The sequence below is a fragment of the Eurypyga helias genome, unplaced genomic scaffold, assembly GCF_000690775.1.
Source record: "Eurypyga helias isolate BGI_N326 unplaced genomic scaffold, ASM69077v1 scaffold449, whole genome shotgun sequence".
Lineage (NCBI taxonomy): Eukaryota > Metazoa > Chordata > Aves > Eurypygiformes > Eurypygidae > Eurypyga > Eurypyga helias.
In genome coordinates, this window is record NW_010272529.1 from 18,747 (window position 1) to 44,678 (window position 25,932).

General features: G+C 41.1%; 1 protein-coding gene across 1 annotated transcript; it reads left to right on the plus strand.

The window, feature by feature from the left end:
* The first annotated feature begins 1,824 nt into the window (after positions 1-1,824).
* On the plus strand, positions 1,825-24,292 carry ATP7B (ATPase, Cu++ transporting, beta polypeptide). Its single transcript, XM_010159138.1, has 20 exons — positions 1,825-3,018; positions 4,577-4,757; positions 5,874-6,037; positions 6,910-7,071; positions 8,566-8,642; positions 9,011-9,185; positions 9,764-9,997; positions 10,190-10,281; positions 10,396-10,523; positions 11,607-11,761; positions 11,969-12,103; positions 12,820-13,014; positions 14,571-14,753; positions 16,315-16,465; positions 17,870-18,007; positions 19,298-19,440; positions 20,988-21,191; positions 21,302-21,419; positions 22,188-22,290; positions 23,758-24,292. The coding sequence occupies exons 1-20, from the start codon at positions 1,828-1,830 to the stop codon at positions 24,020-24,022; spliced, it is 4,194 nt and encodes a 1,397-aa protein (XP_010157440.1). The 5' UTR covers positions 1,825-1,827; the 3' UTR covers positions 24,023-24,292.
* Positions 24,293-25,932: the final 1,640 nt, after the last annotated feature.

Genomic DNA, 25,932 nt, shown 5'->3' on the forward strand with positions numbered 1-25,932 from the left:
TGTAACTTCTGGAAAGGCAGATGCACGGAGAGGGATACGTGTCCTGGTGCTGCCAGGCCTGTGAGAGGGAGAGGTAAAGGGGGTTGTCAGGGCTCTTCTTCTTCAGAATCCCTGGAGTGTAGCCTCGAGGACAAGTGGAGAGGGAGGGGGCACAGGGGCAGAGCTGGCAGTTGAGATAATAGCAAGGGGTTGTTCCGTAACGAAGAACTGATGTTCCTCATTCCTTCTCCTGCTCTAATAAATACAGTATGGAGAAGGCTGAAAGCAAATTTCTCATGTTAAATTTTTGCCGTTTTGGTCGTGACCCCAGACCTCATTATTCTCAAGCTGTCTAAGCGTGAAACAAAATCAAGTTAATGAATTTTGAATACTGTATGAAATGAACTGAATGCAGTCTAGTGTTAATAAATGGCCTAAATGCTTCTCTCCTACGCTGTGGTACCAAGGAGGGAGTTTTCTTGTCGGTGGTGGGAGTAAGGTTTGTGGTACTGAACCTGATCCAGTGACCCCCTCCCTGCACTAATTCTCAGCATTAGTTGCTTTATTGAATGGTGGAGAGACCGTGGCTTTGCAGACGAGTGAATGGACTCATTGCAGTAGCTTGTGTCTATATATTTAGTAGTTTAAGCTGCCTTAAGTCACAGACATGAATGTTGATGTTCTGTCCGTGAAACCTGACAATGTGGGACTTGTCCCTCACCTTCTCAAACTTCCTTATCACTTGACGCCAGCAATTTCCTTTGATGACTGTCTGTGCTCTGATTACCTGTTCTGTGAGAAGCATTGCCTTTACTGCCTTTTATTTTTTTTAACATTTCATTTTTACTTGAGTTGAAGGCACCAAATTGCAGAGTTCCAGGACTGTGGAACTGTGATCTGGCTGCAGGATAGTCCACTTCTAATTGATCTACTTCAATACTGGCCATTACAACTTGAAAATCCGTGTTGGATCAAACCAGTGAGTTCTTGCGGCTCAATATATGGTTTTTCTTATGTGCCTCTCAAAAAGGTAGAAGAAACTAAAAGATAGAGGAAGTATCTGCATATAGATCTGTGTCTTTTAAGATCTTTGTCAGGTGTAGATTTTAACTTATAGATTTGTATATATGCAGACAGCCCAGGCCCATGTGTACAGATCTTCAGACATCATGCAACTGGTCCTCCTGGTGCCAGCTGGTTTTAGGCCTAGGGAAACTCTTGATTCTGTTTTCTGTGGGTGTCTTGGTTTGGTTTGAACTCCTGCTGAGCAATAGCAGGTTGGGCAAACAGAGCCAGCTTCTGGCATTTCATAGATTGGTTTGGGTTGGAAGGGACCTTAAAGACCATCTAGTTCCAACCCCCCTGCCATGGGCAGGGACACCTTCCACTAGAGGCATTTGCAGAGACATTCATCGCGCTCTGCCGTGACCCTTTGTGTAGGTGACAGTGTGCTCTGAAGAGCAGGGCTCACTCGAGCTGCATGGTGGAAGTGCCCTGTGGCTGCAGAGAGCTCAGGTTTGAAACGATTGGTTTGGGATACGGAGACAAGTTTGCTTTTATGTCCACAGTGAATATTTTTTAAATTGCTGCTCAAGGCAAGTGTCAGAGGCCTCCTTCATCACTGTGGGCATAGCTAAATGGTAATATATTGAAAGTGTAGGTTAACGCTGTGAAGTGTTTTGGCAGTATAGACTGACTTGAGAACACTCCTAACATGCTTGAGAGCACATGCCAAATATTGCTGCTTTTACAGTCCTAAAGATATATGAATTTATTTTTATTTTTTCTCTTGCTCTCTAGGCTTTGTCCAACTCTGATTCTCCTCCTGCCTGTGAGCTGAAGCCTACAATGAAACACAGTTTTGCTTTTGACAACATGGGCTATGAGGAGAGCTTTGAAACTGTGCCCTCTCCATCTTCCCAAGAACATACTGTGGCAGTCAACGTTGTGGGAATGACTTGCCAATCTTGCGTGCAGTCAATAGAAGGCCGAATTTCCAAGGTGAAGGGCATTGTGAGTATTAAAGTCTCACTTGAACAGAACAACGCTGTAATAAAGTATCTGCAGTCAGAAATAAGTCCTGAACAGATCTGTGAGGAAATTCAGGATATGGGCTTTGACGCCAACGTAGCGGAAGAGAGCCTGACAACAGCGACCGTAAATGTGTCGTGCTCCAGAGAGGCAGTAGTTAAGCTTCGAGTAGAAGGCATGACATGCCAGTCCTGTGTCACCAACATTGAAGGGAAGATCAGGAAACTGCATGGGGTGGCGAAAATCAAGGTGTCACTGGCTAACCAGGAAGCAATGATTGCTTACTCTCCTTACATCATTCAGCCTGACGACCTCAAAAGCCGTATCAGTAACCTGGGGTATGACTGCACTATTAAAAGTAAATCAGCCCCTTTGAAGCTGGGTGGCCTCGACCTTGGGCGCCTGCAGAATGTGAACCCCAAGGAGACAGCGGCAAGTCTCGGGAGTGATGGGGAGGATCCACCTGTGGCCAGGACAAGCGGCGCAGCTACGGTGGCTGTACGGATAGAAGGCATGCACTGCAAGTCCTGTGTCAGAAACATCGAAGGAAATATATCAGATCTTCCCGGCATACAAAGTATTAAAGTGTCTTTGGAGCATAAACGTGGTGTGGTACAGTATAGCCCAAATTTAATTACTCTGTCTGCTTTGCAGCAAGCTATTGAATCCCTTCCACCTGGAAACTTTAAAGTATATCTCCTTAATGGTTCGGAAATTAGTAAGGGAGCATCTCCATCACTTGCTTTGCTACGGGATCTCTCCAGAGGGCCACTGCAAGACCAGACATGCACGACTGTTATTAGGATTGATGGCATGACCTGCAGTTCCTGTGTACAGTCCATAGAAGGGACCATATCCCAAAGACAAGGAGTGCAATGTATAGCAGTTTCTCTAGCTGACAGAACTGGGACCGTACATTATGATCCAACTGTCACTAATGGAGAAGAGTTAAGAGCTGCCATAGAAGACATGGGATTTGATGCTTCTGTGCTGACAGGTAACAGTGGGGTTTTTTTTCCATGGGTAGCATGTCAAGCTGGGCCATGCCACACCTCTGTTGAAACTCCCTTCTGGAAGGAAACCCTTAGTACACCACATGGGCATTGTCTTTTCTAAGGGACTGGCCTGATCTGACCTTGCATAGCAAGGGAGAGAGATTTCAGCTGTGAAGCACCTTATTTCAGCCCTTAATAACTGCATTAGTGGGTTGAGTTGAGTTATGTTATAAAGCCAAAAGGTTTGGAAGTTGGCACAAGGTCTTTCAAATGGCTGATCCACTGAAGTAGATTTCCGCCTATGTCTACAGGCTGCTGTAAGCAGACCTATCAAACCAAACGTTTTCATACTAAACCCCACAAACTTCATGAAATCTCTTTAATTTAAAACCACTTTTTATCTAGCTAAAATCTCTTTTTAGTGTCCTAATCCTCTGACCTTTATTTCCTGAGTATTTTTACTAGCCCTGATTAACTAAGCCTTACTTGAAGCAAAGGTGTTTAAGAACAGGTGCTTTTATGTGTCAGCTGCAGCACAGTTTGTACATTTTGTACATGTGCTCAATGTTGAAGAAGTTGCTATGGTGCATAACCTTCTCTCTAGTGAATTTCAAATGTGGAAATATTTATCTGCTTCAACTCAACATATTTGCTTTGAGATACTGATGTAGTTTACCTGGAATGAATTAGTTCGATCCTGATAGACCACATTCTATTAGCTTTTCTCATGGGTCCAATCCCTCTAATTCTGGGAAACTGCTACAGATGAGGAGAAGCCCATATATGATGTTTAATCATGATTTGTTTAGTTTATAATTTGTAGGTGGGAGACCTCCTGATCCATCTGTGGAAAAGGAGGGGAGTCCCTGTGTTTAACATGTTCAGAAGGAATTCTTGCTTTTTTACATGGACGTCTGTCCAAGGGAGGCAGTTTGTGAATTCAGGTGGAGCTGTTGGGTGTCCAGTATCTGTCAAAGAACAAAACATACAGCAACAAGCCTGTATGTGTGGAGGTCTTTGGGGTGCTGCAAATCCTTCCACTACTTGTTTTGTAGCACTTACTGTGTAAATATTGTTCCATAAAGAGAAACCTATTGAGAAGCTTGTCCTTTTCCTTGTTTGAGATGAGGTATGATGAGACAAGGGCAGAATGGATGTGAGACTGGACCACATTCTCTGTGTTGGATAAGGACCCTCTAGACACCAATATGCCTTTATTGAATGGAGGTAGCTGTCAGGTCTAGGCATTGAAATTGGAGGGAATTATTTGTCATCTGAAAGTGGAAAACCAGTTCCATAGAGTTAAATGGTCACACAAGTTGTTCTGGTGAGTGTATATTGCTATATGCATAGCAACAATCTATATTGTTTCTGTGAGGAGACCAAGATTACCATGTCACCTTTCAAACAACTAAGACACTTTGCATGATTGATAAATGTGACTTGCTTGTAGTTTTACAACATCCGATCGCACGGTAAATAGTGTTCGTTCAGTTTATTGTGCATTTATTCAAGATACCGCTGCTGGAGGACATAGGCACCAGCCTGATGCCAGAAATACTGTTGTGCAGCCTCAAGCTCCAGAGCCTCCTTGCCAAGGCTGTGCCTTGGATGCTCTTCCTGACAGTCCTCACCTTGACGGGCCAAACCAGCCCAATGGAGCAACAGTGGAAAAGTGTTTCTTACAAATCACAGGCATGACCTGTGCGTCGTGTGTGTCCACCATCGAAAGAAATTTGCAGAAAGAAGATGGTAATAAATTTAATATTCCTACACTGAGTCTATAAGGGACTATGGGGTGGATAAGGTATTCAATGCGGTTAACAGAAGAGGCTGTGGTACAACATCTGGAGGTTAAATAGACTTAATGCCCTTTCTTAGTGCTAACGTAGATATCCTACTGCACTGGTGGACAAACCCAATGGACATACTTGTAACAATAAGTTGTTTTAGTGTGATCATAATTTCAAACAAGGTTCAAGACAAGAACAGAGAAATGGGTTTTATTTAGTTTTCAGGGTATTATTTCTTTACAGAACAATCCATCACTTCCAGAGCTGTTGAGAGCTCCAGCAGGTCTGTGATATGAAACTTATCCTTCAGGGCACATTTGCACAGGCAGGTACAAACAAATGTGTGGCTCCAGTGCCTGGGTAATTATATTAACTTAGGCACAGCAACACTTATTAGGTTAGAAGTCTGCAGACTGGAGGTGCCTTTCCTCTGGCCATACAGAAGATGAACAGATGAGCCTCAGCAATGTCTAATTTATTTTGTGTAGGAATGCCTCTGGAGGGTTTTGCTTATGGATTCCTGTGCCCTCAGTCTCTCAGTGATGGTCTCACTGCCTTGATTTAAAAATACAAGAAACTATTAGCACTTCAGAACAATCTTTTTTGCCTGTGATTTTTTTCTGTTTTGTTTTTCAATTCTAGATGTAGATTTGTGTGGTTTTATTTATTTTGAAAAAGAAGAAAAAACCCCAAATGGCAAACCAAGAAAAGTCAAAGGCCAAAGGTTGTGCTCTGAGGCATTCCAGACTTAGTCCAGGGTAGAGCTTGCAGCAATGAGCACAAAGATTGCTTCTGAGCATCCTTTTTGTCTCATTAGATCATAGCAAAACTCACCTCCTTCCCTGTGTAACTGTTGTGGTTCCTCCCATCGCTAAGGGGAACTGCAGTGTGGCTGGATCTCAGAAAAACTGCTGTTGTGACTAGGGAGCAACACTAGAAGGAGGCAGAGAGAAATCATTAGGCCTGTAACATCTCAAAGTTCTTACAGCCCTTGTTGACAAATGCTTGTAATATTTTATTTTTCTTCCCTTCGAAGGAGTTACATTATCTAATATTTTTATAATCGCCACTGCAGGAATTGTGTCAGTGTTGGTAGCACTGATGGCAGGCAAAGCAGAGGTAAAATACAAGCCAGAATTCATACAGCCTCTTGAAATAGCACAGCTGGTCCAGAACCTGGGTTTTGAAGCTACCATCATAGAAGATCATGCAGAAACAGAAGGAAATGTGGAGCTTCTTGTAAGTCATGCGTATTTGAAGTTGCATGTTGGTTTTGGAAAAGTCACATCTGGAAGAATAATTTCTTGCAGAGGTTTTTGTTCAAGGAGTTGTGTCTTCAGTAGGTCAGTTCTGGCTGGTGACACTATTTTTTCTTAACTGCTTAAAAATACAAAATTTGTCTTAGAAGAACCTGTCCAAAGGTGCTGAAATAAAAAGTGATAGTTGTGTGTACAGAATAGATTTTTCTTAGCAAGGAGAAATGAAACAGAACTTTTCTGAGAAGGCACTTCAGTCAACAGTGCAGACTCTGAGCAACTGAGAATGTATCACCAAACATGAGTTGATAATGCCTGGGGCTTCGTATAGAGGTCTGAGAACTTTAGGTAAAATTAGTAAATTGTTTATATGAAGGGCAGGTTCTTCAAAAGTCTATTCTCTGACATATACCTACTACAAGACAGGTAACAACAGTCTGCAGTTGTGCTAATAGATCAGAAAGTGGGTACATGTCTTCCTGAAGCCACAGGAAAGTTTGTGAGATGAAGTTACACATGTAGAGTTGGACTTTAGCAATATAGATGCTGATAGAACTGTATTAGCTATACTGTTACAGTTAATACAAGGTAGGAGTGCTGCTATACAAATATATAGCTGTGACTATAACTGCTGATGGCAGAGTTTTATAATAAATGTGGATAGTTATGTTCTCAGCTTTGTTTTATCTAAGACAGCTCTATAAAATTTGTATGCTGAAACCTTGGGTCAGTACCAGCAGAGCTTGAATAGTCATTAGTATTTTTATGACGTGGGAAGGCCTTGTCTCAAATTCATTTGCAAATTTGGGTGAATGTGGGAGACTGCTACTGTACCGAAATTTGTCTTTTCTTTAGATTACAGGAATGACTTGTGCGTCTTGTGTTCACAATATTGAATCTAAACTCATGAGAACAAATGGCATATTCTACGCTTCAGTTGCTCTTGCTACTTGCAAAGCTCACATCCAGTTTGATCCTGAAATTACGGGGCCTCGAGATATTATAAAAATAATAGAGGTAGGTTTTAGAAATTTTTTTATGTATGAACAATCATGACAAGGAATTTAAAAAGCAAATAAAGCAGCTGATAATTGAGAAGTTTCACTGACTTCTTCAGGTGACATGATAATTGCTGTATGTTTTTATGCTCTGCAGTGAAGCTGCTGTGCTCCACACTAATGCACAGTCTCCCAGGTTGTTACTCTAAAAAGACACTCGAAAAACTACAAAAAGAAACTTTTCTTCTCTCTATCTGGTAAAAGTGTTGTATATTCATTTCTTGCAGTTCTGTGTATAGAATCATGTGTCTCTGATTTCCAGTCATTGCAGTGAAGTGTTGATACTTCAGAAAAAAGATACTACTTTCTCTTGCCAAGGAAAGAGGCTGTAAAAGAAGTTTTGCAACAGCTCATACCACAAGTATTACACATCTCTGTATACTCTGGCAGCTATTCCCACATCAGCTCAGAGAACTTTTTAAGCTGAAAGAGCTTGTGATACAGCCAGTAAAGGAAAAAAATCGTGGCTTACCGGTAACCACACAGATGATAAAATCTGCCATTATCATGGCCTAGGTGTGGACAGAACTTTTGCCTTCTCTGCTGCACCAGAAAGGAAGAGAACTTACTGTATGAGTCAGGAGGACAGCTGAGACTGTTTGCCTTTCGTGTTCTAGAGTATTTACTCAGAAAAAAGATCCTAGACTGCAGAATTGATGCAGCAGCAGTGATTACACATGTTAACAGTAGACTCTTCAGGCTGGCAAAGTAGTTCCGTAAAGTGCATCTTGCCTCTTGCATCATAAGGTGCTGCTGTGTCATGAGATGAAGTTTAAATGCATTGTGCTTGCAGATGGGCTTCGTTGGGGTTTTTTTGTGGGTGTTCGGGTTTTATTTTTTCGGGGGTGGTGGTGTTGGTGGTTCTACTGCAGTAACTCACTGAAGCATCACTCAAAACTGACTTTTTGCATATATTTTTTTCTGGGATGCTTTGGCCCACAGTTTATGGTTTTACAGGTTTAAACTGATTCTAGTCACTTTGATTTTCAACTTTAGGTGTATCTGCTCAGCTGTGGTGTTAAGGAGATTCTTGTAAGGTTGACTAGCCCAGTGGCTTGTATATTTTTACCTTCTTTTGTGGTATTTCCCATCTCTCATACTTATTCCAGTGGAGATGAAAGGACATGAATTTCCCCTGAGGAGGTGTGCTGCAGAACTCCAGCTATCAGTGGGAGCTTCCTGTGCCTAAGAAACCTGGAGCACTTACTACATCTATACCCTGTGTCCATGCATAGGTAGCAGAATTCCTTTGCAGACCACATTTTGAGTACTGTCTGAAATATCCTCTCATGTTGGTGGTATCTAAAAGTAAATAGGAAGTTGGCATTTATTAAATATGGAACGGTGTCCTTTTCTGACACTTCTTCTAAAAGTAGTGTCATTTAATATGCTATAAGGAATATGGCTAGTTTAATCAAAACTGACTCATCTTTCCTCCCCTTTCAATAAAAAGGAAATTGGCTTTCATGCTTCTGTGGCTAGAAGAGTTCCAAATGCACATAACCTGGATCATAAAAAGGAAATACAGCAGTAAGTATTTCTCTTTCTCTCTCACTAATGAACGTTTATAGATCATCTCATGAAACACATCTCCCTCTGCCCCTTCCCAGTTAATTTAGCTTATCCTTGTGTAAAGCATATTTAACATTACAATTTGCTATTTGGTTCAAGTAATTTTACTACTTTCATTAGTTTCAGGTTTTAACTGATAGAAGTCTATACACTTAAACATGTAAGAGACACTGAAACTATCCCAAAGCATTGGATCTTTCCTAAATATCCCAAAGCTGTGTGTTAGTACGGTACTAATCCCCCAAATTTCCCACTCTGAGTGCACTGTTTGGCCTGTGTACTGCGGGGTGTACAACGACCAAGGATTTACAGCTTCTATTTTTCAGGTGGAGGAAGTCTTTCTTGTGCAGCCTACTGTTTGGTATCCCTGTCTTGATCCTAATGATTTATATGCTAATACCTGCCAGTGAGCACCATGGGTCTATGGTGCTGGAACAGAATATCATTCCTGGATTGTCTGTTTTAAATCTTCTCTTCTTTGTCCTGTGCACTTTTGTTCAGGTATGTCCACAGTACTTCCTAGGGGTTTGCTTTCTATTCACCTCCCATTTATGCAGTCTGATGTGATAAGGACTGGAGAGTGGAAAGGTTTAGTGGATTAGCTCTGCCCTCTTCTCTGTACCACCTACGCAGAAGGAAGTGGCACTTTCCTGCAAGTTATCCATTCTGTAATTGCTCACAGCACTTACTCCTGCCAAAGTTGCATAAGGTAGTTTTCCAAGTGGGGAAGATGGTGTTAAAATGAAGACATACCTGATTAGCTGCAAACTAATTGGGTAGCTATAGGTAAATCCCTTCAACTCAGTGTGCCTTGTTTACTTTGCGTTGCTGAGGAAAAGGATGATATTGAGCTGGCAGAGTTGTTTTGAGAACAAGGAAGGGTAAGTGAGAGGGTGACAATGGAGTCAGCCTCCTAGTAGACCTCTCCACTGAAGTTATATCAGTATAAAATTTGCATGGAAAAGCAATGTCTTCCCTCATCTACTACATGTTTATAAATCTGCTCTAGGCAGTATTACATAGTCTCTGCTTTCACTGCTGTGATCTTAATACGAGTCTGTCCATGCTTACACCAACAGTTTCTTGGTGGATGGTATTTTTACGTACAAGCTTACAAATCACTGAAGCACAAGACGGCCAATATGGATGTGCTCATCGTACTGGCCACAACAATTGCTTATGTGTATTCGTGTGTGATCCTGCTGGTAGCAATAATTGAAAAGGCAGAGAAAAGCCCTGTCACTTTCTTTGACACTCCCCCGATGCTGTTCGTGTTCATTGCCCTAGGGAGATGGCTGGAACACATAGCAAAGGTAACTCATCTTCACCCTAATTATTGTGTCTTTATGATGAGAGAGGTGGGTAAAATTGTTCTGAGGAATTTTGAGTCAGATGTTTCTGATGTAGCCTAAATTCTACAAGGTCATTTCCAGTTCATTGTGCTGAGTAGACATCAGCATTTATATATCTCAGTATATCTTAAAACAATTATCTCTGTTTCTTAGAGTAAGACCTCAGAAGCTCTTGCTAAACTTATATCTCTTCAAGCCACAGAAGCCACCGTGGTAACTCTTGGACCTGACCACTCTATCATTAGGTATATATATATATATATATGAACCAAACACCTTCAGTGGTTAATGTGAAGGCATTATTATTCTTTTGAAGCTGATGGCGTAAATAATCCATCTGTTGTACTTGTGTCTTGCAGGGAGGAGCAGGTAGCTGTTGAACTGGTTCAAAGGGGTGATATTGTAAAGGTTGTTCCTGGTGGAAAGTTCCCAGTGGATGGAAAGGTCATTGAAGGCAGTTCTATGGCAGATGAGTCTCTCATTACTGGTAACTTCCCTTACACATATGCAAAGTGAAGTCATCTAGAACACTTTCTTACAAGGCAAGAGAGCAGACCCAGCCCAAAAGCTGCTGTCTGAATAACCTCCCATCTTAATGGATGCTGTGCCCGGCCTTTGTGGGCTTGACTCCAAATCCCATGTCTATACACACCTTAAAAACCAGAAGTTTGGTCACTTTTACTAATGTACTGATGGGATGGGTGGTGTGTAAACACTATTGTCATTATTGGAGAGATATGACGGGAGTGTCCTCTGGAATGCATTTGTAGAAATGGTGCCTTCTCAGAAATAACTTGTAAATGGCGATGGGGAAATAATGCTGAGCTGTCGGGGTGTGTAGGCATGGGCACTGAACAAGGCTTCTGACAGGGACCTCCCAGTGAGCAAGAAGAGGGAAAGAAAGCCTCACAACTTGATGATCATTATGGGTCATGGGACTTTTTCACAGCTTCTGACATGTTCATCTCACTTTGTAAATGTAATAAGGATTTATTCCCTCATGCAATTCTTATAAATAAGGTCAAGGGTATAATAATTTTACATTGTCATTGGCCTACTTGTTTTAGTTATGTATTTATTTGGGGAACAAAGATACTCTTAGTTTAACAGAACCAGTCATTATCACTAACCCTAAAAATAGAGAAAATAAAGATTTTTTTTGAGCTAGTATCCAGTGTGAGAACAGGAGCTTTGCCACAGATACAACTTTTCTGGTCTTTGAAAACTGAGGGTTGTGGGAATAAAAGATTGCTCAAACTCCCATGGCCATGCAAAGTATTAACTGGAGAAATCCTTAGCAATTTTCTCCTGGCCCTTTTGGGGGATGGCATACTGGAGAGTTAGGACCAAGGAAACAGTATTTGTGTTGAAACTAAACCTAGAAGAAGGCTTATACAAGTGTGACAGCGCTTATACATGTCTTCACTAGACAGAGGTATACAATATGTGATTTCTTGTCATTATTGCTTAACATGCTGGTTCTGCCAGCATACAATGAGCTGTGGGCTAATGAACTACATTCACTCTTATTAGGGGTATTGCCTTATTTATTCTTACCTTTTCTTTCTAGGGGAAGCTATGCCAGTCACTAAAAAGCCCGGAAGCACAGTGATCGCTGGTTCTATAAATGCACATGGCTCGGTTCTTGTAAATGCAACTCATGTTGGTAACGACACCACCCTGGCGCAAATCGTGAAACTGGTAGAAGAAGCTCAAATGTCAAAGGTAAAAATAATAGAAAGAAAACCCTTACCCACAGATTTTGATTACATGAGAAAAAGATTCTGTATTTTTATATATTTACTTGTTCAACAAACTGTGTGTTTGCCAGACTTCAAAAAAGAATCAGATGAAGAATATTAGATATTTTTACAAACATACGTCGGTGCTTTGATCCTAAACATACAAATATGTGTTTTTCTTTTTTTCTAGGCACCCATCCAGCAACTGGCAGATAAGTTTAGTGGATATTTTGTTCCATTTATCATCATCATTTCATCAGTGACATTGATAGTATGGATCATAATTGGGTTTATAAATTTTGATGTTATTCAAAAATATTTTCCTGTAAGTAATTTCATTAAGAGATGGATTTTGGTGTTAGGATATCTTCCAGTGTACTTAACATACCTTCTGTGTGGAGGGTTTGATGTTGCAACCTGGCAAATACTTTTGTATAATGTGGTGTTTTCTACACAGAGCAGATATTTGCACTAATTAACATTTATCTACAGGCATAAATACACCTTTACATTTATCCTTCAGTGCTGCATGGGGTTTCTTGCAAACTGAAATTATTGGCAGTCTTTCTGCACTAAGCATGATCTATAGGTACACTGCAAGAGGCTGAGCCATTCCTGTATCACTTGAAAGTTTTTTTTGGACATTCTTGTTCCTAATGGCAGGTTTGGGTTTAGAAAGCTTCTGTTACCTTTAGGATGTGTATGTGCTGTGCTCAGCAACTGTGGGGATCTGTATACCTGGAAATAGGGTTCGCCTTTGCTAAGCAATAGAGGAAATCCGAGTAAGTTATATTGTCATCTGGGAGCCTGAGAGCAGAATCAAGCATATGTGTGCTTGAGCAGAAAAAATACTGCCATAGACAATTCAAAACATTATCCCTTCTCTACCATTACAGTAACAATAATAGATTGCTTTCCTACACTGGAGGTTTCCAGGTAAATGTGTATTTTGAAATAGCTGATTGACTGTACATCTGTGTTATCTTCTATCAGCAATCATACATATCTATTTTTTCCCCCCTCTCTTCCCTCTTCTTGCAGAATCAGAACAAACACGTTTCAAAAGCTGAACTAATCCTGAGGTTTGCATTTCAAACCTCAATCACTGTGCTGAGCATTGCATGCCCCTGTTCCTTAGGCTTGGCTACCCCCACAGCTGTGATGGTGGGCACGGGAGTTGCTGCGCAGAATGGTATTCTCATCAAAGGGGGAAAACCCCTGGAAATGGCACACAAGGTTAATAGCTCATTCTGTACTTTTGTAGCTTACCCAGCTGTTGCTGCATGAAATATAATTTCCCAAGAAATCCTACTGGTCCAGAGAAAGACTGTAGAATGTAGTTTGGGTTTGGATTTTTTTTCCCTATTGGTTGTTAAGATAAAGATGACAGATCTGACCTTCTTTCTTCCAAGTAGTCACAGCAAAGTGTTGAGAGCCAGCAATTCCTGCAATCTCATGCCAGTGAGACTGCTAATCTTCTGTATGACCTCAGAGGTTTTGGACTTCTGCACTTTCTTTATCTTTTCTGCAAAAGACCCCAGTAATCAAGTATTTTCCTTCTTTCCTGACAGGGCTGTTGTGAAATGTATATTGTTCATGATCCGTAGTTTCAAATTTAGGATGTAACAGAAATCAGAACGATTTGAAGTTGTTTTGGTCTATAGAAAAGAAGATGGAAGGGAGGCAGAAAAAGCCCTTGAAAGACACAAAACTGATGGAAAGAGGAGATTGAAGGAAGAGGAGGTTTGACATGTACACAGCCAGTGAACAGAAGATGAGTTTAAACCATGCTATGGTAGACTGGATTAGACATAGAACATTTTAAGTGAAAAGGATGGTAAGAGTAAGTCAATCAGACTGATAATTTGTGTTCTTATTGGACATTATTAAGAATAGACCAGAAGTTTTTCCAAGGTTCTGCAAAACAAAACAAAAAAATAATGCTAATTGGTGTCAGGTCTTTTTTCCTTTTGAATCTAAGTGAGGCTAGGGTTGGGACTTAGAAAATTAGGTGACCCGTTGGATTCTGCAAGGTTGGTGTGTTGGAATAGCTGGGAATGGAAATAATGCCTGCTTTGTTGGGTTTTTTGCTTCGTGTGTTTCTCTGTGCCGTGTTTATTTGCAGGATTAGAACTGACTTTAACTTTGGGTTTGAGTGTACATGGGGCTGAGTTTTTTGGTTCTTTCCTGATTCCTCAAGACCCACTGGGCTGGCTAACAGGTGATTGCTGAATTTGGTGAATAGCATGAGGTTGGTTTTGGTTAGGTGGTTGTTTGCGGAAGTGGTTGCAGCTTCTTGCACCCTTCCCACCTGCTCCTGCTCTATCACCAAATATCTTCCTGAGTCCTCTTTCCTCAGTGCTATTGTTAATTGTTTAGAACAGCATTTGTAAGAGCCCTCCATGCATCGTATACCTCGTGGTAAAAATGATTAGGGTGCTGTTACGTGAATCCTGCATATGACCACATACACGCACACACAAAGGGCAATACAAGTCCTGCAATGACTCTGACTACAATCCTGACATATCATAGATCCTGATACAGGTACAGGATGAGGCTGTACCTTCAGTGAAATCACTGCGTTGGGGAATGAGTAAGAAAGCATAAGGAGACCTACTGTGCAGATAGCTCAAGATGTACAGGAATCCCCACTTTTGTAGGTTTATTCTGTCTTGGTGTGGATATAATCAACTGTTTATTAAGGTCTCACCTGCATTTATGTGCCCAAAGTACATGAACACCCTTATGCTCGCAGGGCTCAGGCAGTAACTCTGGCTTATTTCTTGCAGATCAAGACTGTGATGTTTGATAAAACTGGCACCATCACCTGCGGGGTTCCTAAAGTCATGAGGGTGCTTTTGCTGGGAGACACGGCTGTGCTCTCCCTGAAGCAGGTTCTGGCGGTGGTTGGCACTGCAGAAGCCAGCAGTGAGCATCCTCTAGGAGTGGCAGTCACTAAATATTGCAAAGAGGTACTTCGCCTTTCTATTTCACCTAAGGCATGAAGGGAACTGGCAAATGCAGGAATGTCGTATAAAATGAGCAAGTCCCAGAGGGACAGGCCTGCCTGAAAGGCAGCAGGCTGGAAAGCTGGCAGATTTTATGATTGTGCATCTTAGTCTGGTCAATACCAGGAGGCATATTCTGAGCTTTGCTCTTCTGATAATGCTGTGGAGTTCTCAAGCATGATCTTTCAAAGAAGAACTAGTGGGAAAATAAGGATTGTAGAATATGTGCAGGTGGAATACTTATGCTTAAAATAGCATCATGAAGTAAATGTGTGTGGTGACATTTCATAAGTTACCTGATTGTAGTCACTTCTATTAGTCACTTGCTTTTCTGAATAGATTCGGCAAAAGGCTTTAAAACCTGAATATTAAACTGTGATATTTGCGAACTTCACAGATGAATTAATAGTTTATGCAAGTCTTTGCAAATTTTGTAGATTCTCAAAGGTCATTTATATATTGCACATATGCCTACAATGTTTCAGAAAGAATGGAAGCACAAGCTGTAACCAAAATAGGAAGCCTGGTTTAAAAAAACCAATTCCTTTCAGCTAAGACAAGTCATTAATTGATTTATGGGAAAAATCATTGGCAAGAATATATCAAACTTATTAGTGATAGATCTTTCCGTGGTAAAATTTAGAACTTAACATATAAATATAGAAGGAAAAAGAGAGTGTGGGTAATGATTCAGTTGACTTTCTTATATTTTACATTTTCTGTTTTCAAATTTGTCTTAGTTCACCCCACACTTCTGTAGTCATCCCATGCACTGGTTATTTCTGGACCATGGCTTATATGAATTGTAATGCTATACTGTTTGCTAATATTCTTACCACCTACCTTATCATCCTTGTGTCCTAAGAAGGTCACTGAAAGGCACATATAATTCCAACTTTCAGAGACAACCCAGAATAACTTGTTTATAACTGAATATTTTCCCCATTCTTTTTGTAACTCATAGGGTCCTGGTAATCCCTTTTCTCAGCTTCAAGGTACTCACTGACTTCTCTCTCTTACTCAACAGAAAGACTCTTATAATCACATCACTCCAGGAATTAGATACAGTTTTTCAGTGTACTTGTACATATATATAAAAGGCCTGATCCCCCACCGCCAGTTGTCTGTGAGGTTAATTAGAAGTTGCAGCTTTTCAGGAGCTGTACAGCTTATTGTTATAGTATTTCTCTTCAGTTCCTAGTCTTAGTCTTCATGGAGGTCATGAGCCACCCCTGTAACTTCTTCATCCTTGAACTACCAGAAGAAGCTGTCCTTTATGGTTTGCTGGTGCTAGGGCTGAGACACGGATGGGATCTGTATGGCTACCCCTTCCAAAAATTCTAAACCACAGCACATCCAAAACATCCTTATATTTAGTTCTGCGCTACTGATATTCCATGCTCCTTTTCAGTCACTTAGTCATTGTCAAGAGGATGAACGAGACCTCTTTGTGGCAGGAGTTATCTAATATTTGTACCCCATGTGTACAGCACAGACTGATGATGAACTCTGGATATGTTTGCAGGAGCTGGGCACTCAGAGCCTGGGATACTGCACCGACTTCCAGGCAGTGCCGGGCTGTGGCATCAGCTGCAAGGTCAGAGGTGTGGAGGCCATCCTGGGCATGGACGAGGAGGGTCTCGATAAGCTGGACACTAACAGGAGCAGGGACAGTGGTGCTCCTCTGGGAGATAACGCGCTGATCACGCTCTCCGAATCACAGGGTATGTCTGCTGTGAAGTGACCCCCAGTCGCAATGAGAGGGCTAATGAATCAAGAGTGCTGAACACCGTAAACCAATCCTATCAGACTAATAACAGCAGGAAGGTGGATTTATGGCAGAAGAAAACAAAGAACATGAGGGACAAAATTACTCTTTAACAAGAACTGAAGCTCTCTCTTTCCCCTACTCTCACTCTCTCTGCAATTCAGAAACCTAAATAAGAATTCAGATGCTACAATGATGGGTACTCGAAAAGTCCATATAGTACATAGGCAATAAGGTACAGCCAACAACGTCCCTTTTAGATAGAAGAATGGTCCAGCAGAGAGCACAGTTTGCCAGCTAGCATTATCTTCCCATTTAGAGCAGTTACCTTTAACATATGTTATCTTAGTGCTACTTTTTATATCCTACCCTCAAATTCCATATTAACTTGGACCTTTTGTTTTCTGTTCACATATTTTTCAAGGCACTTATTTTAAAAAAAATCTATTCAGCGGATGCACAATAGAGCGTGTTGTATCTGCAAAACGAGTTTCAGTGCCTGATGTTTTTTGATTAGGCCAATACATTTGGTTTTGTTCCAGGCTCTGTGGAAGCCACTTTTCTCTTTTGTAGTATAGGAGAGAAAGAAAAAGTATTTAAAGCCTTCCTTAAGAAGCTCATCTGTTCTCTTCAGAAGACTGTGACTCTCCTGACCTTTTTGAGAAAGCAATTAGAAGAAGTAAATAAAATAAGAAGTTCAATCATCACAACTGTGCCATTTGTGAATGGTGTTAATGTAATATTTTCTCACCTGCTTCATTCAGCTCTTGTGAAGTTGGATTGAATTCATAACAAGGTGCTCTACATACTGCTTCATTGTTTGTTAGAACAAAACCACCTTTTTCTTACCAGATCTAGCCTTTATATTTGAAAGAAGTCGTTAGTTGTGAGAACAAAGCAGCATGGCATTTATGAAATGTACATACTGCACTTATCCAGAAAAACAATGCCAACTGGCAAATACAGGCAAATACTCTGATTAAGTTCATGACGCAGTTCTGCGTATAAACAGGCACAGGTTGAGTCTTGAAGGAGAAAAGTTTTATGAGGCTGTCTTCAGGTAGTGCCTATGCATTTGTGTTTGGCCATGACAGCGTCAAAACTTCAACAAGACTAATTCTGATTGTTTCTTGGGTGTGACCATTGCCAGTCCGGAATGCAAAAACAAAAAAGAAGTAATTAGGAAAACGTCTTGAGAATATCTTTCTATAGCTAAGGCAGCCTGGCATTGTCATCTTCAAACATCTCTGGCTTGTGTGCGCCATTTCTGAGTTGGTCATTTTTCTTTTTGTCTGTGCACAAGGTCCGTCAGCTTCTTGTACGTACTCGGTGTTGATTGGAAATCGTGAGTGGATGCGACGCAATGGCTTGCATATTGCGAATGACGTAAATGATGCAATGACAGACCATGAAACAAAAGGACAGACTGCCATACTAGTGGCTATAGATGGTAACTGCTGTACTTTGGAGTGACTTAATAAATATCAATTCATCCGACCATGGAATGGATAAAAATACACTCTGGAACAATTGATCAGTGGCTTAGTGTCAAGAAACTAGTAATCTTTTAGTGCAGAACTGCTTGTGAACTGCAAAGCTTTAACCTCAGAGCAGTGTATGTAAGATTCTGTTGGGTTGTTTTTAATTTAAGTATTAATTTCTGAATCTCCTGTTGCCTAGGACTGTGGTTCAGAAAAGCAGTGCCAGCTCAGTGCCATGTCCCATCCTGACTTTACATCACCTAAAGATCACATGCCAACCTATTGCATCACTGATTTCAAAACATTTAATGAATAAACATGGTGATTCATTAGATCATTCAAGCATAATAGATTAGACTAAATGAGTTTTGCCAGAGGGGTTCTGTTCTGTGCTATGCAGAAAGAGATCCCAGGCAGTACCTTAATATGAGAAGCTGCTGCAATGGTGATAGATTGCCAGTACATTTGTGATCTTGAAATGCAGCCTCTGATTCAATTAATGAATAAATATTCTTGGTGCTCCTCCAGAGCAATTTTGAGAGGCATTTGCATGTCTCAGCTTCGGCTCCATCAGCAGTCCAGAAAAATCAGGTGCTCCTGACATGGAAATAAGGGCCCTGCTGTACAGCTGGAAACCTATCGCTGCTAGTGAAATAGAGGTACAGGGGTGCAAAGCCTACTTAAGTCCTTACTTTTGAAAGGTAACATGCAACAGTAACACCAATGTGAGTTTTTTGTAGGTCAGGTGAAGGAAACATGGATGCACTTTTGGGTTAATGTGTTGGAAGGCAGATGCAACACTTTTGAATAAAAGCAATTAATTATAATAAAGATCCAGCCTGGAAAGATTAGGGGACATAAAACCAGTTACACTATATGCTTCCTCCCAGAGCAGTGGCTTCAACATCTGCCCAGGGCATAAATACCAAAACTTTCTCTGGCCTACCATCCTATTTGTCCATAGCATAAAACCTACAAGTCAGGCACATTTAAAAGCTACCCTCCTCTTCCCTTCCTCCTGGTCCCTAAATATTAGTGTTTGTTGTTTGATCTGCAACAGATAAATGAGAAAAGTGTGTGTGTGTAAGAGAGAGACCATAACTTAGAAAACTGTAAACAGTTGTTCAGGTTATAAGTGTCAATATTGCCTGGAACATGTCATTTCACAAGCTGCCATGGTGCGATGGAGGGGAAGTCCTGTTCTCCTGCAGCACTTGGCCTCCCACAGCTCTCTCTAATGAGGACCTTTCTTCGTGCAGGCGTGTTGTGTGGAATGATCGCGATAGCAGACACTGTCAAGCAGGAGGCAGCCCTTGCTGTGCATACGCTGAAAAACATGGGAATAGACGTGGTGCTGATAACGGGGGACAACAGAAAAACTGCAAAAGCCATTGCTACTCAGGTATCTGCTTCTTTGTGTTTCAAAAAAATACGTGTTGAGGTTCTAAAACTCTGCTTATCCCAGTGAATTTGGAGCAGGAACTCAGAGTTTCCCTAGATACGTTAAATGAAGACAAACTCTTCTTGAATTGGACTGCAAATACAGTCAGGTACAATGGCACAGTAAAGGACAGTGGCTCCATTGAAGACAAGTGGTCAGTACTTCTCCAGAGGTACAGAGTTTCTTGCAGTAATTAGCCTGTTGCTGAACTGAAGCCTCTTGTTTCCCTTCACTGAAGGGCAATGGTGTTTGGGAAGTGACAAAGGAAAGATCCTTTAAGGCCCAGTCCTGCTCCCAATAAGGGAAATAGGGATTTGTCATTATCTTTAAGGGTAACATAGTAGTAATGGTAAGCATTGTTGTTAAGAAGCATAGCAGTCTGAAAGAGGTTGGGTTTATATGAGATTTCCTTAATCTCCAAAGGCAAAGCCAGATTCTCATTCCACCTCCTCCACCTTCATTTCCCTAACTTCTAAACTGTTGTGTGCCACCTTGCTTTTCTCGGGTATTCCATCACACACCTAACTCAGCCAGCACTGTGGTATGCACGTTCTCTTGTGTTATGAGGTCTATTATGTTCCTCAGTGCGATGCTTTAATCCTTCTCCTGTTTTGATTCATGCTTTCACTTTTGTGTTCGCTTGTGGTAAAGCACTTTCCCACCCCACCTTTCCTTGCTAAGAGAAGTCATCTTTCAGAAACAAGGTTTGATTTAGGGTCCAAACAGATGAAGTTTTCAAACAAGTTTAGTCTGTGCCACCCTACATTTTAATTGAATTTTTGGCACTTACTTCCTTTCCAATTAAAAAAAAATGGTAACCCAGTCCTAAAAAACTTTTTTAAATGTTACTTTTTGAAGGGTTAATAGAGAGCTGCTACCTTGTGTAGTGAAAAGGTGATCTCTGCCTGGTGAGGCAGCCAAACCAGGGGCACCATCCCAGCTCTCTTTAGTACACCCACCTGTTTTTCAATGACAGTGCTAAAGACATTGGTAGCAACTCTCTGTCAGTTGCGATGTGGATGGGTACAGGTGTTTAGCCATCCATCCGCTTTATTTTCATAGTTTCCCTGAGACCTGCACATACTTGATGTTTCTGTGTTTCCCCTAGTGTAACTGCCTGATCATACCTGGTTCCTGTGCTGCATTTCACTGAAACCCTTTTTTTGGCTCATCGATGATCATGATTAGCTGAAAACTGGCTCTTTTAACCATTAGACCTTTATTGCCAGGGCAGTAGAGCTTCAGAAGGGCTGCAGGGCATGACGCTAATGGCAGAGCATGGTTTGCCAGCATCTCTGCAGTAAAGATGGAGGGGACTGTGGTCTGTCCCTTTCTTATGCCAAAGTCATGTTGCTTTTCAGCTTTCTGTGTAGCTTGCAAGCATTGCCTCCACATGAATCAGTTTGGCTGATCTTTCTTTGTTTCCCCTTCATCTAGAACAATAAATGGCTCTTCTTTTTGGCATGAAGTGTATCACCAACTGGGTTTCTTTCTTTCGTTGTATGTAGGTTGGGATCAAAAAGGTCTTTGCCGAGGTTCTTCCTTCTCACAAGGTTGCAAAGGTCCAAGAACTTCAAAACGGGAGGAGAAAGGTTGCGATGGTTGGTGATGGAGTCAATGATTCCCCTGCACTAGCCAGGGCCGACGTTGGAATTGCAATTGGAACAGGCACCGATGTTGCCATTGAAGCAGCAGATGTTGTTCTTATCCGAGTGAGCACTACAGTTTTGACCTGTCCTTGTTTATCACTGACACTCCTCTCTTTGGTTTGGTGTTCTGAAGGCTGCATGTGGAAAACTTCCAATGCTCTTCTGTCTTGCAGAATGACTTGCTGGATGTAGTTGCCAGTATTCACTTATCAAAGAGAACAGTTCGAAGAATACGAATAAATCTGATCCTTGCCTTGATTTATAATCTGCTTGGAATACCCATAGCAGCAGGTATGTCACTGCCAGAGCTCATCTTATCGAAGGCAGCGGCCCACCTGAGCTCTGTGGTACCTCTCAAGGGATTCTGTGCTCAAGGAACCAAAGAGAGGTTCCTACAGTATTTAAAACTTGGCAGAAGGAGGGCAAAATAAACATGTTATTTCTTCTTCTTCTTTTTTTTTTTTTAATGTTGTAGGCAAAAATCTTTATTCCCCAAATTTTAAACTCTTAGGAGTAAAATCTTATATGATGAAATTAAAACCATGTTCTTATTTCACATAGCAGTCCTTGGGGATTAGTTTCTGTTATTCAAACCCAACTCTAATCAGAGATGCCATCCCACTTCTGGGTTCTCCCTCTTTTATTCGCTCTGAATCACATGTTTTCATTCTCTCTGCTTCTGTCAGACATCTTCTCATGCTCCAAATTCCTCCTTACTTCAAGAATTCCTCTTTTTTTTTTTTTTATGGGCAACTTCTCTTTCCTTTGCCTAGCCTATTCCCTTGCCTTTCTGTTGCTTTTGATTTGTTTTATACGTGCAGAGTAGCTGGAAGGGACAAATAGTCTTACCTTGTGGCTGCAGTCGTGTAGCTGAATTGGTGCAGAGGTCATCCTTGCAATGGAATGGACATAAGGATTATCAATATATATGTCTAGTGTTTATGGGTGTCTCAGCAAGTCATGTTGTAGAACTGCTGATCTGTTCTGTGATATGAAGGGACAGAAGTGTCTGTATTGGGCCAGGAGGCTCTGGCTCACGTCCGTATGTTTTTTTGCTAGGGGTGTTCATGCCTGTTGGCCTTGTGCTTCAGCCTTGGATGGGATCAGCTGCAATGGCAGCTTCTTCTGTGTCTGTCGTGCTGTCATCTCTGCAGCTGAAATGGCAAGTTGTCTTACACTAATCAATTAACTCTACCCTGACTAAAACCAGCGCACTGGGGAACCGTAGGCAGCACTGCTGCCGGGACTCAAGCGACACATTACTTGGAGTTTTGTATACCTAAAAGCATCTAACAGTCCTTTAGCTGGGGGGTGTTCTATCTAATTCTTGGCTCCAAAAGAGACAGTGTCAAGATTATGAACACACCTGGACTAGGACAGTACTGAGCATTCTTTAACTAGCAGCTAAAAGTGTGGCCAGATGCCACCTGGGCACCTGTGTTGGCGATCAGTTCAATACCAGGTGGGGTGATGATCAGCACTGGTTTTACTGTGAATATCAAGTGAACAAATCCTTCAGAAGATAGTTCTCCATAAAGTAGCAGTAAATGTTTTTAGAAGATTTGTACCTGCTTTTATTTTTTTTGTGTATTTAATTTAACCAGAGAGAAAGAGAGAAGCAGTGTATTATTTTGCACCTTACTACAGATAAAGTTTCTTGCTTATTTTTTTGGAAGTGAACTAATTTCAGAACTGTAATATAATTTTTCAAATGTTATTGATTTTTTAATGCTCCATTTTCTGGGTGTGTTTTTTGGGTGCAATTACAGTGGACCTGTTTTTAACAGCATTGTGAGCAAACATCTTTCAAAAATAAGACCTTTTATGGTGCCAGAAATTAGTCCAAACCTTCACAAATTTCTACTGTAGCTGTGGTCTTCTGTAGAGTAGAGTAGAGTAGAGTAGAGTATAAACTCATACAGGAAATCTGTTGCATGTTTCTGACCCTGCAAATGCTCAATGAGACCACAATCTAGAATAAAAGCTACATACCTGCTCATGTCTCTTTGCAGAGTCAGCCCTACCACTACAGGATTTTCATCCTAAAAACTTTCCGTGTGTAGTTATCCAAAGGATGAGAATTTTCTCATTGGAGAATTCCTTTATTCTCCAATTATTTTGATCTTGTGCTGACTATCATTGTGATTAGATATTGAGAACCCCTCAAAACATAATTTGCTTCAGACTTATGGAAGCTGTATTACAATATACTCCGTAGGACAATAATCTTTCTTGAAGCTTCACATCAGCTGAACAGAACTTCAGATTGCAAAGAACACGATAATACATACATGTGAAGAACATACCTACTTGCCATTGCTGGAATACATCGCCATACCTAGAATACATTGGACCAGAGAGTGATTTTTGGGTCATCGAGTCCATTCCCCTGCAACTGTCTGCTACAAACCTGTTCACAATTCAGCAAATTCATATTTTTTCTTAAAGAACCTCACTTTGAGAGTATCTCTCTTTTCTCTTAATGCCACGTGACCAGCAATCTTAGCCATCAGCATTGTGTCTGAAGGAACATTCTGGTTATCGGAAGTTTCTGATCTGTTCTAATGCCTAAGATGCTTCTACACATTGAGCTCTTGGCACTAAACACCTTTTCTCTTTCTCTTCTTAGTTATAAGAAGCCAGACACAGAAAGTTATGAAGCACAAGCTCAAGGCCGCATGAAGCCACTTACTCCTTCCCAAATCAGTGTTCATATTGGAATGGACGACAGGAGGAGGGATTCATCCAGATCGGCTCCTTGGGATCAGATTAGCCAAGTGTCTCTCTCTTCCTTGACTTCAGACAAGCTGCCGAGACGTAATGGTTTTGTTGAGGAGGACGGGGACAAGTGGTCATTGCTCATGAATGGAGGAGACGAAGAACAGTACATCTGAAGTACGATATTCTTAGCACAGAACGAAACGTTCCTCCTCACCAGTGATGGGAGGGACTGACTTAAGTCATTGAGAGCTTCAAGGCTGTAAGTGAAGTCATTCCTTCAGCTCACAAACCAATTGCAACTTGGCTCAATGCTGGGTTGTATGGACTGTGGACTTTTTTCAGGTCACCAGTTATTTCTAGTCACGGAAAGAATCCATGGCTCTATAATGAACTAGCTCCTTTTTACAGAGCAATTAGTGAAATAATGTAAAATTGTAATTTTCAGCATCTAAAAGAGTTTCTGTCTTCTGGACCGTTTACTGGGCACCAAATTTCATACTTTTTATTCTTTCTAACCTTATTCTTTCAAGTGCACCTGAAGCAAAAGCATTTTCAGAGCTACCAAATACTAATTTCTGTGTCCAAGTGCAAATAGCCTCGGCAAAAAGACCTCTGTGGTCGGAATTTGTATTTTTACACAGAATCCTAACTAGTCACATCACTGTGAGAGCACTTTGTATTTAGGATTCACGTGTGTCTCGTCTCCTTGGAACAAAAATGCTTTGGTGTTTCACTGACTATAACTCTCTGGAAGGTCTCTCTCAAAGATTTTCACTTGCTTTCAGGTATCACATCCTTTCCATGCATATTTCCTGTGCTGAACTTGTCCTGTCATTCCCACTGCTCCCCTAGATTTTCTCTTTTGCTCCATACAAGCTCTTTTCCCCCCTTTATTCACATAAGATATCTTCTATGAGTTATTATTATGTTTACAGATATTCCAGTTTGGGACAAACTCCTTTAAGTCACCAGCAACTTTTCCATTCCTATTGAAGTCTGTAAAGGCAGAGCAATTCCTGGTCTGAGTTAGCATACCATTTTCCTGTGGATACCTTACAGGGCCCTGTGAAGCTCCTGGCAATTGGGCAGCTGTCTGTCTCTTCCCTCTGGCAGAGTGAAGGATTTATGCCAGGGTGAGCGAAGGTGCTATGTACCATGGTGTGACTGAGAGGGCAGCTAGCTCTGGCGTGACTCCAGCATGGCTGAACGGAGTGAGTTTACTGCGTAAGTTAAACCCAGCTTGCTGGTTTCTTAAAACGGAGCCAAAATTTTAAACGGTAAAGGTGGGAAAATGGCCTTAAAATGCAGGGCTTCTATCTGTTATGATATAAACAACCTTTTCTGATGACAGATGGACTTGAACTAAGAAGATTTTTATAGCTTGAATTTTAATGTAAATTTGTATTTGTGTTTTGAATTGGTTTTGATTTCCCTCTTAGCTCTAGTTTAATGAGAAATCAAGGTGCTGAACGACCCTTTTATACACTGTAATGTCTTTACCAAAGCTTGCAGTAACTGTATCACTGTGAATGTCAAATTTGCCCCTTAAGACTTTTTAGTAAGGACAGTAGGAATCCCGGGATTTGGTGCACTGAATCTTGTCCCAGGGTACTGCCTTGCACAACTGTGGGACTCTGAAGCAAGCATAGTCTAATCTAAAAGGTGAAAGAACAGGAATTACTGTGCTGAGCCATGTGAAATAACCACTTAATTTCACAGACTTAATTGTTTCCATCACAGGTTCAAATCCTGCTCCTCCTCATGTTAAAATGGAAAACAAGTCAAAGAGGAAAAGAATTGTGCTTAAAGCATTGAGCAGCCCTTCCTATTCTCTCTTCCTCTTAATATTATATTAGAGCTTTCCTTAGCAAACATCGACAGCACTGTCTTAAATATAATTACAAAGTAGTTTTAAAACTGTAAAATCTTCTTCTAGGTGTAGAGATTGCCTTCACAGAGCACACACTTTTCAAACATGCTGTAGTGCCTATACATGTCCCTGTGGGGAAGATGGTCCTATTGTTTCACGGTTTTACGTTTTCTTACTAGTGCTTACAGTAAATATTGTGGGTTTTTTTTAAAA